Source organism: Podarcis bocagei (genome assembly GCF_964188305.1).
Source record: "Podarcis bocagei genome assembly, chromosome: 1".
NCBI classification, from domain to species: domain Eukaryota; kingdom Metazoa; phylum Chordata; class Lepidosauria; order Squamata; family Lacertidae; genus Podarcis; species Podarcis bocagei.
This window is the reverse complement of record NC_138125.1, coordinates 121,024,685-121,041,045: the sequence shown is the minus strand read 5'-3', so window position 1 is coordinate 121,041,045 and position 16,361 is coordinate 121,024,685. Positions and strand designations below refer to the sequence as shown.

Below are 16,361 nucleotides of genomic sequence, written 5' to 3'. Positions count from 1 at the left end.
AATGAAATCCTTTGTTACTCAACAAGATTGTGATGGCTAAGAAATGACGTTCATGGTATATCTCCAGCGGATAGGGATCCTGAATTTGTCAGCTAACCTCTTTGCAATGCTTTAATGGCCAACCCCCCAAGATTGGTGTGTCATATGGCAAATTGTCGAGATTGCATTTTTGTTCACCCTCGCTTTCTGGGTGCCAGTTGATGCAATTTGTGCAGCGTTTTTCAACAAACGGTGAAAACAATTCCTTCTTAACACAAACAGTGAAGAACGTCAAACAACTCACCAGCGTTTGCGCATGTCTCCTCCAAGAAGGGTAGGGGCCCTTAAGGGATTGAATAGCGACCCATCTGTAAAAGCACACATTGGGATGAGATTTTGTGGGGAACGTTTGAGCCCAAGGATGATATTTTGCCATTAAAACTGATGAAGGGGATGGAAGGAAAAGTCTGTTCGTGTGTAAGCTGAGTTAATACAGTGTCATTTTTTTTAAAGCTCTGAGGCGGGATCCAAATTTACTGTATTTTTCACTCTATAAGACGTACTTTCCCCCTCCTAAAAAGTAAGGAGAAATGTGTGTGCGTCTTATGGAGTGAATGCAGGCTGCGCAGCTTTCGCAGAAGCCAGGAGAGCAAGAGGGATTGGTGTGTGCTGATCCCTCTTGCTGTTCTGGCTTCAGGGATAGCCGCATGAAGCCTCTTCGGGGCAACGGGAGGAATGTTCCCCCTGCCCTGAAGAGGCTTCGCGCGGCTATCCTAGAAGCCAGAACAGCAAGAGGGATCGCTGCTTTTGCTGCGCAGTGATCCCTCTTGCTGTTCTGACTTTGCTTCGCTGAAGAGGTGCTGTGCAGAGAGGGAGAAAATATTTTTTTCTTGTTCTCGTCCTCTAAAACAAGGTGTGTCTTATGGTTGGGTGCATCTTATAGAGCGAAAAATACGGTACTTTGCAATCCAGGACCTTTTTAACCCTCACAGCAATCTGATCAGCGGGGAGGTTTCCACGAATCTTGAGTCCCATTTGCCGTGAGAGAAAATCTGTAGATGTTAATGGGTATAAAAGGGTAGGAGTGCTAACCCCCAACCTCTTGTGTGGCAACAGGTCACATGCCCTGTTGCTTCAGGCAAGGCCCTAAAGGATGTAGCTTGCCTATATTTCCATTGGTAAAACTTCTGCTTTCCTTCAGGTTTTCCCCCTAAGGCTCCATGTTGTTATGCTCTCTGCTTAACCTTTCCTTCTTTCTTTCTTTCTTTCTTTCCTTCATCTTCTTTCTCCACCCACATTTGCAGGTCTCCTTTTCCTGACAAGTGTGTCTTTTGGTAGCCCCGATCAGTTTGTGTACAAAACACTGCCTCCCAACGTCAGGGTAGGCAAAGCCACCGATCTGATGATGAATAGCTATCTAGGTTTGTGACCTCTGAATAGTGGTTGTCCACCTCGCTTCCTTCGTTACATTCCAGACTTTCGACATCAATTTTTGTTTTCCATTTCAAGTTGGTGCGTGTTGTGGAAAATGCTCCAATGAGACGAGGGAACTTCTGAAAGTTTTGGGCGAAAAAGAATCCTGAGGAGCTTTCGGGGGGCTGGCTTGGCTAGGGGTCTGCAGGTCAAGGATGGAGAACCTGTGGACCTCGATGACTGCTCCACCAAAACGTGGATAGAGAGGAGCCAATAAGATGAAGGTGGCCGCACCAAAGAGGGAGTGCTCAAATTGTTTACTGTACCTGTGTGAGCCTTATAGAGCTGAATGTAGAAGTTCAGAATCAGTACCTGGGGGAATCGCGCCATAAGCATGATACATTTTTCATGAGGTCTTAACATTCCTTTAACATCATGGGAGTGCTCTGTTAAAGCAAGTGAACACTTGAATCGATTTTTATTTATTACAAAGCCTGAAGAAAGCACAACGAAATTGCTGTGAACGTGGCTCTCTGAAATTGGCACTGTATACAGTGGTACCTCGGTTTTCGAGCAACTCGGACGCCGAATGTTTTGGTTTCTGAACGCCGAAACCCCGGAAGTAAACACTTCTGTTTTCGAACGCTCCTCAGAATTTAAAAGGCTTCCGCTGCATTCCCCCCGAATTTTCTCCACTGACTTTGCAGACTGCCCTTTGCGCCTTGGTTGTCGAACATTTCGGAAGTCGAGCAGTCTTCCGGAACGGATTACGTTCGACAACCGAGGTACCACTGTATGTGCTACTTTGAGCCTGCTTCAGTGTCTGCTGGGAGAGGACAGGTTTAAGCTTTTAATCTACATGTGTAGACCCTGTTAGGTGGGTTTTCATTGACCCTGTGCTTCCTGTCACACCTTTTAACATAGCAACAATCACAGAGGCTTTGCCCTACAATAGCACCACACCTTCAACTGTTCGTCTGTTTTATGTTGTGCGGTAGGTTTTTCTCTGGACTCTGGAAAAGGCATCACTTCGCAGAACGAGCTCACTTTCGTGTCTGGAGCTCCGAGAGCAAACCACAGTGGAGCAGTCGTCCTTTTGAAAAAAGACACTGTCATTCAACGGGCATTGTCTCCCGAGCACACATTTGAAGGCGAGGGACTAGCCTCCTCTTTTGGCTATGATGTGGCCGTTGTAGACCTCAACAGTGATGGGTAAGCCTGCCCTCTGGCTCCTCTTTCTTCTAGTACCATGGGGAAGTGTGATCGTATCTCTTTTTTTTGCAAAGTGGGAGAAATGAGGCTGTTCCTCATTAGGTTATGGCAAACTCAGAAAAGCATAAATGCACCATTGCTTTTAAGAAAAGCAATCATCCTGACCACTGGTCCTGTTGCTAGGGATGATGGGAGTTGTAGTCCCAAAACAGCTGGAGGGCTGTTTGGCCATGCCTGGTTTAAACCAACTAACCATGACCCCTTCTACTGTGGTCCAGAGGATTAAACAGAACTTGGATTTGGGAAATCCTGATCATGAACTTTGACTTGAGTCACTCTTAGGAGCGGTACAATCTTGTGCATGTTTACTCAGAAGTTGAGTTAAAAGAGACTTACTCCCAGGTGAGTGATTATAGGACTGCAGCCCAAGTTCCATACATGCAAAAACTGGACGAGCGGTAACCAACTTGGCAAGATTGTCGTGAGTTCAGTGAGAATAAAACACCGTAAAAAAATACAGCAAAGTACTGTAGAAATGGCCAGGGGGGTGGAAATCTAGCCGTTTATCACTGAACTTCTTAAAACTGAATTCAATAGATCTCTCTGAGCAGCTGTTTTATTTGGAAGCCTTGTCTTGAATTGTGCACTCTGCTGAACATGTTGTCGTTCTGAGGTCACCTGCTTCTCACAGTTGCCTTAAACACAATGAACTTGTTGTTTTCTCAGTTGGCAAGATATTGTTGTTGGAGCACCACAGTACTTTGACAGGGAAGGAGAAATTGGCGGTGCTGTGTACATTTACATTAACCAGCAAGGCAAGTGGGAAGGAGTCAAACCAGTTCGGCTCACAGGACCAGCAGACTCCATGTTTGGAATCGCAGTCGAAAATATTGGTGACATTAACCAAGATGGCTTCGAAGGTAAGCCGGAAAACGATTGGCCTGCTCTTTGATGATGATAATGATGATGAATTTCATTTCTATACCACGTTTTATTTTTAAGAACAATATTTCAAGGCAGTTTACAACTTACATCAAAACATCCTATAAAACAATCCTGAATATTATTATTATTATTTATTAAATTTGTATACCGCCCTTCATCTGAAGATTGCAGGGTGGATCACAAGATAAAAAAGACAAAATGAGGACATAAAAGACATAATAAAGCAAAAAAAAAACAAAACAAAAAACAATAGCCTGCTCTCTGGCGAAAGTCAAATAGAAAGTATACATTCAAAGCAACATGATTAACGGGAAACTAAATATTTCAAGATGAAATATTATAAAGGAGGTTTGACTACAAAAGCACATTTAACACAGCAAAATTAACAACAAAAGCCACACGAATATTTCAAAGGAAAACACTCCTAAAGGAAGTCAAATATAAAACGTATATTTAAAATGGTATAAATAGCAAGAGAACATTATCATAAGCATATAACATATCTACTGCTGTTGCTGCCAATCTTGGCTATGGTGGTTCATGGTGGGCAGCAGCTGTGGAGGATCAGGTTCCATGACCTGGGTCCGCACTAAGAGACAGCCAAGTTGGTCTGTGGCCTCAGCTTTCAGAGTCTCACAGCCAAGGTGGTCCCTGGCCTCTTTAGCAGCCTCATAAGCTCTGAAATGAGATGCAATGGATTGGTTTGGATTCACAATTGCTGAATTTATCCATATGCTAATTTCCTCTGACCTCAGCGCCATGTGACCCCTCCCCAACGCTGTCCAGAGAGTTCCAGCTAACGGGCAGCCTAAGCATGTTCAAAGCTTCCTCCAATATGTGGAGAACATTTTGAGAGAGGCTGGGACATTGTGAAATTGGGGACATGTGAGTGCGCATAGCTCTGCTTTCCCTCCACACCATGTTAAAATACTTCAGGATAGAAGACTTGATTCCAACAAAATGTGCACTTATTTTTTTGTTTACGGGTTGTTTAAAGTATTTGTACCCCACTTTAATCTCTAGATCTCTGAGAGTTTCATTCTTACAAAATTTGCTCTTGGCAGAATGACCTTTTGTTTCCATTTTGTGCGTGTAAAATTTGTAGCAGCAGAGAATGCGGTACATCTCCAGCCCTCCACACACAGCTACTGCTTCTTGGCAGTGATAGAAACTGAGATAGATACCGTACTATTCCATGTATAAGACTAGGTTTTTTTTACTTTAAAATTATGTGAAAAACTGTGGGTCGTCTTATACACGGATAGTGAGTGGTGAGGATTTCTTAAATTGGAGTCCCTAAAAATAGGGGGGGGCGTCTTATACACAGAAAAATACAGTAATCTAATTGCCAAATGGCAGCTTAAACCTAGGTTACAGTCGCTACAATGGAAAGGCTACGCACCATTCCCGCCCCCCCCCCACACACAATGAAGTTGTCGCTATCGTTGTCATCATTCATTCCATCTCTATACCGCTTTATATTTTAAAGAACACATCTCAAAGCGGTTTACAACAACATGACAACATCAAATAAAACAAATTCAAGCTCCAAGGAAGAAAATGTTTCAGATCCTTCTCTAAGCGAACATTTTGCTTTCCCCAGTCGCCAGCCTGGGGATCCAGAGATCTCCACGTGGTCACCATTGGACCTGCGCCAGCCGTAAAATGCGGCTAATTTCTGATTCCGGGGCCTGGACAAACTCCATGGGCCCTGCCTTATTTGAGCAATCCATGTAGCTTTGAAAACCTGCATGTTCAGTTTGACTGTTGTTGTCCTTCTCTCTTTTTTTTATGCAACAGATATTGCTGTAGGGGCTCCATATGACGACTCTGGCAAGGTATATATTTATCATGGCTCCAAGGATGGGATAAACACAAAACCAGCACAGGTACTAGCTAGTGATGTTCGCTTCTCCTTCCAATGGAACTGAAATATTCATTTTGTTTGTTTCCTAAGCTTCTCCCAAGCAGCTGCCCACTTATAGTTCTCTGCCACCTGCTTCCCTCTCTCCTTTGACTTTGCACAGCACTCTCTTCTCTTCCTAATATCTTTTCATGTAAGACCCCATCTGCACTATACATTTAAAGCAATATCATACCACTTTAAACAGTCGTGCTTTCCACCAATGCATCCTGAGAACTGTAGTTCATTATAAGGGCATTGAGTGTTGTTAAAAGGTAAAAGGACCCCTGACCATTAGGTCCAGTCGTGGCCGACTCTGGGGTTGCGACGCTCGTCTCGCTTTATTGGCCGAGGGAGCCGGCGTACAGCTTCTGGGTCATGTGGCCAGCATGACTAAGCCACTTCTGGCAAACCAGGGCAGCGCATGGAAATGCCATTTACCTTCCCTCCAGAGTGGTACTTATTTATCTACTTGCACTTTGACGTGCTTTCGAACTGGGATCCCTATTCCCCTAATAGAGCTTCAATTCCGTAGTTTCCTGGAAAGAGGGGTTGATTGTTAAAGCACTCTGGAAATTGTAGCTCTCTGAGTGGAACAGTTTTGTCCTACGTTTCCTCAAGCTATTCCTCTTAAGAGATGCTGCTTGCTAAGCCTTTTGCCTTCTGTAGAAAATAAGATAAAAGACTTTTTCCTGTTGTTGCAGAATTCAGCTCTTCCTTCAGATTTGTATTATTATTTTTTTGCATGTGTGGAGCATGGCCTGCCTCCTAATAAATGCAGACGTGATATTCTTTTATTGTTTTAATTGCCATTGATTTTTCTGTTTTTATTTATAAGCTTTATGCAGACAGGAAATCTTGGGGGGGGGATTGACTATGTGTCCCGATGGCTTTTCAGTAGACTCTTTTAACTGCATTAATCAATAATTCTTTTAATGACTTATGGTTCTGGAGATAGGTGTTGATCAGATAGATGCTTGGCTAGTTCTTTTCGGTTGGAAGTGCTCACCTAATTTCCATTGATACCGTATTGGTCTGAATATAAGCCTAACTTTTCCCCCAAATTCCGACCGTGAAAAGTTGAAAATGCGGCTTAAATTCGCAACCTTACAAAAATGGGCTTTTATACGATATCGCCGCCGAAACAGACATATGGTAAAACGGAACAAAAAAATGTTTTATTGCCAATTTGCGAGCTTGAGACTGTTCATTTGCCATTTACGGGAGTGAGTGCCTGCGGAATTGCAGCAAATTGAATAGCGATTTGCGATTTCAGCGATTGTACGGTAACTTTTGCGGGCTTGCAAGATCAAAGGCTTAAATTGGCTCGGAGTTGCAATTCTACCAACTGCAGCGATTTTCAGCCTGCAACCCAGTTTTAAGGGAGGGGATTATATTTGGCTATTGTCTCCCCCCTGCCTTGAACTTTAAAGGTGCAGCTTATTTGTGGGTGCAGCTTATATTCAGCCCAATACGATAGCCTATAATTCTGTGACATTTGACAGCACCCTCTTCCATAGTGTGTACCCCATTGCGGCTCCTTTCTGACTTCCTTTACCTGTGCTTCCCTTTTTATGACCCTTTTCTATGTCTGATTTACTCTCTGCCTTTTTCCTAAGGTGACGTTCTACTAATTGCAGGGCGAATCTTTGACCTTCCAAGTTGTTTGACCCTCCAAGCCCCATCAGCCATAGCAATCCTGTTCAGTGATTAGGGACGTTGTAGTTTAGCAACATCTCAAGGGCCAAAGGTTCCCCCACACCAGATGAAGCTGCTAAATGCATACATTTATTATTTAAATGTTTTTAAACCACCCTTCATCTTTAGAGACATGTGGACTGTATACAGGGGCATGAACATATCAGAATATTCCAAAAATCCAATACACTGAAAACAGCAAAGAAAAGTGTATATGGATCGCAGTCAAGTAGCAAAATACAGCATAACAATTTCCTTTTTTCGCACTGTTTCAGATTCTGGATGGTGGGGCAAACGGAGTCTCATCCTTTGGTTATTCTATCACCGGAAACATGGACCTTGACAAAAACTCCTATCCTGATATTGCTGTTGGGTCTCTTTCAGATTCTGTAGCTGTTTACAGGTGTGTAGCGCCTTCTTGATTTAACCTTGATTTAACTCTTGAGATCCTTAATGTGGCACCTGTTGCACCCTGGTTGTTCTCAGACACCTCCTTTGTCACCCGTAAAAAAATAACTGAGGGTTTGGGGCATTGTTTGCTTGGGAGGTTTCCTGCTTTCTTTCTTTCTTTTTTTATTTGTTATGGGGTGTACACAGGATTTTTGTTTATTTGGGGGGGGAGTCTGAGCATCACCAGTTTTCTTCTGTGAAGTGGGTATTTTGTGGTGCCCTAACAGTTTCTTCCATGGGGTCATGAAGTGTTGAACACAACTAAACAACAACAACAACAGTTTCTTAGATTTTCAAATGTGCCACTGAGCCCAAACATTTTTGAGGAGACTAGACTTAACAGTTGGCATGAGTTTCCACAGTGTACTTTTCATCTTTTAAGAACGGCGAGGCCCCAAACTTTCATAAATATTAAAATGAGTGAGTCCTTGAACAAGAGCACAGTCACTTGGGCATAATTCTCTCAGACATAGGAATGATGATATAGTAAATGTGTCTTGGACTGTATCTTTCAGACTGTTGGGGGCCTAGAATCCTCCCTCCTACAGTCTGTCTGTCAGTGTTCAGGGAATTGTTTTCCATTGTGGAGGGCCAAGCCAGTCATGTGACTCTATCTGCTGCCCAGTGGTGTAGCGTGGGTTGCCAGTGCCCGGGGCTCCATGGCGGGAGGGAAACAGATGGGTATGCATTCAACTGCCCAGTGACATCCATGTCACCCAAGAGATCGCAGCCGCAGCGATAAGAAAATAAGAGCAGTTCCATTGTCTGGAGAGGTCACTTCCTGGTTCGCACATAGAAGCTGTTTTCAATGGAGCCCAGTGGTGGAACCGTGCAGCTGTGTTGACGCATCAATGAGTGTTGAAATTTTGCGCCCCTAACAGTTTTGAGCATGGGGAAACCGCCCCTTTGGCCCCCACCCCACGCTACACCGCTGCTGCTGCCTGAAGTAGAACAGTCCAGACACAGGAGAATGTCATCCAGGCCTAAGTTGCCACTATTGTGGGAATAATTGTGCATAAAAACAGAGACAGACAGAAAGAATGACAGGCTAGGACTAAGGAAGAGAAGTCAGTTTTATTCTAAATGCAGTCACCCAGCCTTTGTTTATCAGATGTGCAACATATTTTGATGAAACATTTTACTCTAAACCCTCTTGTGCTTTCGGTGCTAACACACTGCAAAGAACTAGGCCACTCTGTCAGAGCCTCTCCCTACTACAGCATGAAAATAGAAAGCCCAACGGGGCTTTCCCTGTTTATTAGCCTAAGAATTCCTTCCTCGAGTGCCATTCATTGAAATAACAAGTTTCTTCCCCAAACTCCTCTTCCCTCCTGACATACAAGATCGCGTCCTGTGGTGAACGTTAAGAAAACTATTAAGATAGACCCCGGCAGAATAGACCTAAAGAAAAAGAACTGTGAAGTCCCCAGTGGGATTTGGTAAGCCGTTGAACTCCTAATATTTGTTTCAATGTTTTGGCAAACGTTCATGTGTTTCATATGCACGAGAATTTCCACTATATGGTGCACCGCATGGGAGGTTACTATGCCAGCCCGCAAATACACTGTTACCTGTTAGGTTGGATTGTTGATGTTACTCCTGTATTGTTGGGTGTTAAGAGCTACAACAATGCCTCTTCTTCCCATGTTGCCTTGGTAATGTTGGAAGCAAGGGACCATTGCTCCAACCCATCCCTCTCACTTACTGAGGTAGCAGGGCCTCATGGGTCTCTTCCTCCTCGCCGTCTTTACCAATATCTACTCTCCTAGCCTGAAGGCCACAGTTCTTAAAGACTCGGCGTGAAGAGGAATGTTGCTTTGCCTTTCTGTGGCCGCTCAACAGGCACACTTCTTCCCTGTGCCGTTGGGCAAGTGTTGTAGTATGGAAGGCACCCAATTCTTCTGGCCAGCCGTGCTTAGGGGACTGTGAGGGTCCTGGCCCAGCTCTGAAGGGTCCAACCCTCAAGTTCTGTGATCTCTGAACCACCAGCCTCTGATTCTATGGGCTTTGAACCACCAGCATGACAGTCCTGGTCTCAGCTGGCTTCTCCTCCTTGGAGCTCAAGGCTGGAGCCCTACAAACCTTTTATGGTGGAGACCACGCTGCCAGGTTTTTGAAGACCCTTGGGCAAGGTGTCCTCAGTGCGCCTGCTCCACGAGTCACCATTTTTGCTACAGTCACCATTGCCTTTTCTCTTTAGGACCAGCCCGTACCGTTGCCCAGAACACCAAGCAAGCACTTATTCTCATTGTTCTTGCCCCTGATCATTAGGGTTGGGCGACATCCGGTTTTCAACATCGTGGTATCTCAGCAGCTATATACCGCAATGCGGTGGTACCTCTGGTTACAAACTTAATCCGTTCTGGAGGTCCGTTTGTAACCCGAAACTGCTCATAACATGAGGTCAGCTTTTGCTAATGGCGCCTCCCGCTGTTACCGCGCTGCCGGCACGCGACTTCCACTCACAGCCCGGGGCAAAGTTCGCAACAAGGGGCATCTACCTCCTGGTTAGCGGAGCTCGTAACCTGCAAGGAGGACAGTACGTAACACGAGGTTCCACTGTACGCTGATACATCACGATGTCTGGAACGTATCGCAGCTGCGTCTTCGTATCCCCACCACCTTACAGGAAGAAGAAACAGCTGAGATATTTCACCCAGCCCTACTGAGCAAGCTGGAGGGACATCAGGGCTTCGTTAAACTGCTCAGGTGGGGGCAGGAAGTGTCCTGTCCCCCATCTGAGCAAGTACCAATACCACTCAGGCTCACGCAAGCCGGAGGGGCGGGGGGGCTTCCTTAAAGACGCAGGCAGGCAGAGCCCAAGAAGGTGCTCCCCCATAACCTTCTTCGGCTCCGCCTGCAACTTGAGTCGGCGCAACGTATTGCCAGCTCAAATTGTCTGAAACCGGTAACGCGATCTGAACGCCATACCTGTTTCAGACGATTTATCAATATACCGACTAGGAGAAGGTCGGCTGGAGCCTGTCCTTACCTGGCCCTCACTCCGTCCCCCCAGCCTGCATCCGATTGGCTAGCCGGGGAGGGGGCGGAGCGACGGTCCAGCAAACAAGGTGGGGTGTCACCTAGGCTCGGGAATTCCGGGCCGAGTCGCAAACCCCGCCCATCGCTTAGATGGATGAGTGGATGAACTGGTAATTGCCAGCTAAAATTGTCTGAAACCGGTATTGTGATCTGAACGCCATACCAGTTTCAAACAAATAATAATAATAATAATAATAATAATACAGTGGTGCCTCGCAAGACGAAATTAATTCGTTCCGCAAGTTTTTTCTTCTTGCGAGTTTTTCGTCTTGCGAAGCACGGTTTCCCATAGGAATGCATTGAAAATCAATTAATGCGTTCCTATGGAAACCGCTTGCCACGCTGGCGGTGCGGAGAAGGGCTTTTCTCCCCACCGCAAGCCTTCAGGACAGGTACGGGAACAGAGGGGAAGGGGCGCAGCGCTTCTCCTCTGTTCCCGGGGCTTGCGGTGGGAGGAGGGTTTTTCCTCCCCACCGCCAACATTCAGAACAGCATTCTGAATGTTGGCGGTGGGAAGGAAAACCCTCCTCCCACTGCAAGTCTTCAGGAAAGCCATCCGAAGGCTGGCGCGGGGAGAAGGGCTTTTCTCCCCACCGCCAGCCTTCGGAGGAGGTCCGAGGACAGTGGGGAAGAAGCGCTGCGCTTCCCCGCTGTCCCGGAGATTTCCCTATGGGCTTTCATCTTGCGAAGGAAGCCCATAGGGAAATTCGTTTTGCGAAGCGCCTCCAAAACGGAAAACCCTTTCGTCTAGCGGGTTTTCCGTCTTGCGAGGCGTTCGTCTTGCGGGGCACCACTGTAATGTATTATTTATACACCGCCCATCTGGCTGGGTTTCCCCAGCCACTCTGGGCGGCTTCCAACTGAATATTAAAACCAATACAGCATCAGACATAAAAAAACTTCCCTAAACAGGACTGCCTTCAGTTGTCTTTTAACTGGTATGGCATATATATCGCCCAGCTCTACTGATCACTTGCTTAGATCAGATGGGGTAGTGGCAGCGAAGAGGCAAAGGAGCAGCAAGGATTTAAAGGGCTTGGCCATAGCAGTCTCATTCCCTTTTCCTTCTTGGGACAATGCAAATACCAGGCCTCAGGACGACAGAAGATGTGTTTATGGCACCAAGTACCTGACTATAGAGGGTGGGCACTGAAGCAATGCATTTACTCTCGAGATTCCAGCAGCTTTTGGTGAAATGTCTCCGGTGCTGAACTCTTTGAAGTTTATTTCTGTGCTCTTGAATTCTTCCAGCGTGAACATTGAAGCTTGCTTTGAGTACACAGCTAGTTCCAGTGACTTCAACCCCAAACTAAGTAAGTTGCTATGATATAACGATACTTGCATATCGTTAAGTGTAGCTCCCACAACAATTTGTCCCATTTGCAAATGTGTCCATGGACCCCAATATTTTTTTTATTTTTATTTTTTGCAATCCCCTGTTCTGCATTGTTTTAACTTCACGTGTTCATGCAAAAATGCCTGAAGTTCAACACTTGTGTCCTTACAAAGCCAGCTCAGTGGCGCATCTTGCAAGGTGACCAGGTCTTAAAACTTGTTGCCTTCCTAGGTGTGTAGGTATGTTGATATGTACAGTATAGGTAGGTATTATATAGAGTAATGTAGGTATGTTTTATGTTATGAAAATAAGGTAGTGTATTATGTATGTGTACTGTGTAAATATATACAGTATTTTTCGCTCTATAGGACGCACCAGACCATAGGAGGGGGAGAACGGGGGGGGGGATTCTCCCCCCTCTGCTTAGCGCCCCTTCAGCGAAGCGGCAGGCGAAACGGAGCCCCTTCCATTTCTCCTCCCGTTCACTGAAGGGGCGCTGCACAGAGAGGGAAAACTGTGCAGCGCCTCTCCAGCGAAGCGAAGCCTGGAGAGCAAGAGGGATCGGTGTGCACCGACCCCTCTCCCTCTCCAGGCTTCAGGCGGCTATCCGCAAGCCTTTGGAGTGCAGCGGGAACTCCTGCTGCACTCCGAAGGCTTGCGGATAGCTGCCTGAAGTCCCCAGAGCGCAGCGGGAGTTCCCTGTGCTCCAGGGGCTTCAGGCGGCTTCAGCAAAAGCAACGCGAAGCCTCTAGAGCGCGGGGGGAGCTCTCCCTCTGCGCTTCGGAGGCTTCGCATTGCTATCGCTGAAGCCAAGGAGCCTGCATTCGCTCCATAGGACGCTCACAAATTTCCCCTTCATTTTTGGAGGGGGAAAAGTGCGTCCTATAGAGCGAAAAATACGGTATGTATGTGTTTGATATGCTTATAAAAAAATCTAAAAAAATTAAAATAAAATAAAACTTGTTGCCTTCCAGGGCAAGGCAGGGAAAAAATGGGCTAATGTACAACATCTGTAAGATAGTATACCAGCCTTTCCCAACCTGGTGCCCCTCCCCATGTGTTATGGACTACAAATCCCATAAGCCCCCAAGGCAGGGATGGTGGGATTTGTAGTCCAGCAATATCTAGAGTGAGCTAGGTTAGGAAGGCTGAACTGCGTTGATTTCTAGCACCATTTAAACAAAGAGCAGTGAATTAAACATGGTACAACTTGTCTTCCCTTATACTATTTCTGAGGGTTCTTTTTCTTTCCACTCCAACCCCCTCCCCCCCCCCACTTCCCAGTTCTGAACTATACAATTGAAGTAGAAAATGAGAGGAGGCGATCGGGCTGGCCGTCCAGAGTGCAGTTTTCCGATCGACTCTCTTCCAGAGGGCAGTCTCTTGAGCGACTCTCCGATCAGCTGAGTGGGAGTGTGACTCTCCAAGGACAGAAGAAAGAAGAGTGTGTGACAAAAAAACTCGTGTTGCAGGTATGAGAAGCGCAGAGGCTTCTGTGTTTAATGCTGCCCCATTCAGGTCTAGTTTCGCCAACGATACGCTTTCAGGTGAACTTGAGGTGGCCTCCGGCTTGTGGTCACATATGAGATCCGTTGTGATGCCGTGATTAGAAAGCTGGCTTGGGAAAACCTGTGGCCAAGTTCCTACACAGCCATGAAGCCCATTGGGCGACCTTTGGCAAGTCTGTCTCCATCAGCCTTAGCCTACCTTACAGAGTTGTTGGGAACATACAGGTGAACAACATGTATGCCAGCTATTGCGAGCTCTGTGAGTTTGCATGTTCTAATCATTGCTCAGAATAATAATTTCATGTTTGTTTCTTTAGTTCAGGCAAAAGGAGTTTGCATAATATAATAATAATAATAATAATAATTTATTATTTATACCCCGCCCATCTGGCTGGGTTTCCCCAGCCACTCTAGGTGGCTTCCAACAAAACACTAAAATGCAATAACCTTTTAAACATTAAAAGCTTCCCTAAACAGGGCTGCCTTCAGATGTCTTCTAAAAGTTTGGTAGTTATTTTTCTCTTTGACATCTGGTGGGAGGGCGTTCCACAGGGCGGGTGCCACTACCGAGAAGGCCCTCTGCCTGGTTCTCTGTAACTTGGCTTCTCGCAGCGAGGGAACCGCCAGAAGGCCCTCGCGCTGGACCTCAGTGTCCGGGCAGAACGATGGAGGTGGAGACACTCCTTCAGGTATACTGGACCGAGGCCGTTTAGGGCTTTAAAGGTCAGCACCAACACTTTGAATTGTGCTCGGAAACGTACTGGGAGCCAGTGTAGGTCTTTCAAGACCAGTGTTATATGATAGAAATATCAAAACCTTATGCATGTATGTAAGCACCCTGGGAACAAATTCCTTGCTTGTGTCCTTTGGTGTTACAAGCAAGGAATTTGCCCACCATTTCATTTGACTTTAATGTTTTTTAAAAAAATAGTCCACTAAAGGCCTCTATTCCTCTATAAAAAGTTCATCATTTTGAATGCATAGTCCTTTACTTTCAAAAGCCACTCGTCCTTCATTGGAACCTCCTCTTCTTTTCATTTCTCCGCATTTAATATCCTAGCTGCTGCTGTCACATACATAAATAGTTTGGCAATGCAAGTAGTTACTTTTAGGTTAAGTATTTGTGGGATGGCCCTAGCCTGTTGAACTAATGTGCCAGTGTTGGAAACCGAGATGTTGTCACAGTGATGGAATTGTGCAGGCTAGGGCGTTTGTGCAAGCTCAATGCACAGTAAGTTTGAAGCCAGGGTATTTGCTGCCAAACCCAGCAGGGGGTTATTCTGTGTGCTAATAATTCAAATGTATGTATCTCTTAGGAAAATATCAAAGATAAACTGCGTCCAATTCCTATAACAGTTGGCGTCGCAATAAACGGCTCCGAGTCCAGCTCTCAGTCAAGGAGGAGACAAGGACGGTCGCTCCCAGAACTTCTTCCCATTCTAAATTCCAATGAATCAAGTACAGTTAATGCGGAAGTAAGTCCCCCCCCTTCCTTTTCTAATCCTGAGATCTGTTCCAGCCTGATGAGTTCATTTTGCACCATGTCTCAGAAACACATAGAAAGAAGGAAAGGTTTGTCTGAGTAACAATTCAGAAATCTGCATTTGTAACGCCTGCATGCTTGTTGATGTGCGCTGTCTGTTAATCCAAAATTCACAGGGGACCAAGCTGGTTATGAGCTGGTAGACAGATATACCGTATTGCCCTGAATATAAGCCGCACCCAAATATAAGCTGCATGTTTAAAATTGGAGGGGGGGAGAGAAAAAAAGAAAAAAATACCCCCAAATAAGCCACTCCATTCCTCACTGCTCCTGGCTGCATGGGTGGGGGGAGAGCTGCGTTGAGGGCAGCCTTTCCCCTTCTTTGCTCTCTCGCTTCCCAGCCTTGCGGGGAGAGGACAGGGAACTGCACACGGGGCGGGCGCCACTTTGCTGCGCTCCTGGCGCTGTTTGCCCCGCGCTCCTGGCTGCATACTGTAAGGTCGCAAATATAAGCCGCACTTTTCACAGTCAGAATTTGAAATAAAAGTGAGGTTTATATTCAGGCCAATACGGTATATACGCACAAGAGTAATAATAGGTACGGTGTCAGGCTTTTCAAACTCCTTGAAAGCCAATTCTGCACCTCATAAATATTTGGGTGTAGAAATTTGGCACGGCACTATTTGGGTTGATTGAATTTAGGTGTCGTGCGGAAAAAGACCGAAAAAGTGGCTCGTGGCACAGGATTTCTATACCTCCTCTGTTTCCTATGTGGCTGTAATTCTTTAAATTCAATGCTGTTTCAAATCTAAATTTGCGTTCATTGTAGGTGCAGTTCCTGAAAGAAGGCTGTGGAGAAGACAATATTTGCCACAGCAATTTGAAGCTTCATTACAGATTTTGCACCAAAGAAGGGAATGAAGACAGATTTTCCTATTTACCAATGTAAGTCTTTAAGGATACCAGTTTTGAAAATAAAGTCGCTTGTGTTCCTTGGAGGCTTTTCTTCCCGCCAGTCCCTAAAACCTGACTCGTTCTGTGTCCTTAGTAAGAACAACATTCCAGTGCTTGTCCTCAAAGACCAAAAAGACATTGCCCTTGAAATCACAGTGACAAACAATCCGTCAGACCCAAGAGATCCTGAGGCAGATGGCGAAGATGCCCATGAAGCTAGACTCATAGCTACCTTTCCAGATAGCTTGACTTACTCTGCTTTTAGGGAGCTGAAAGCCTTTCCGGTAAGTTCTGTTTCTGTGTAAAAAAAGCATTTCAGGAAAACGCATTGTAAACTTTATCACGGGAAATCGCGTTGGTGAAACACTGGACTCCACAATGTCATCTCGTGTCGCTGTGTTATAACGCACGTAAAACGCTTTTTCTTTGCTAATGTAG

The 16,361-nt window shown here is 45.7% G+C and overlaps 1 protein-coding gene across 2 annotated transcripts in view; it reads left to right on the top strand.

Moving 5' to 3' along the window:
- Positions 1-16,361, top strand: part of ITGA6 (integrin subunit alpha 6) — a 66,342-nt gene that overhangs the window by 30,966 nt on the left and 19,015 nt on the right. For both annotated transcript variants that reach the window (XM_081204899.1, XM_081204900.1), the window contains exons 6-15: positions 2,391-2,604; positions 3,331-3,524; positions 5,350-5,438; positions 7,426-7,553; positions 8,944-9,039; positions 11,894-11,955; positions 13,263-13,450; positions 14,803-14,961; positions 15,799-15,914; positions 16,018-16,207. In XM_081204899.1, coding sequence (XP_081061025.1) covers positions 2,391-2,604; positions 3,331-3,524; positions 5,350-5,438; positions 7,426-7,553; positions 8,944-9,039; positions 11,894-11,955; positions 13,263-13,450; positions 14,803-14,961; positions 15,799-15,914; positions 16,018-16,207 — 1,436 coding nt within the window. The remainder of the gene's footprint in view (positions 1-2,390; positions 2,605-3,330; positions 3,525-5,349; positions 5,439-7,425; positions 7,554-8,943; positions 9,040-11,893; positions 11,956-13,262; positions 13,451-14,802; positions 14,962-15,798; positions 15,915-16,017; positions 16,208-16,361) is intronic.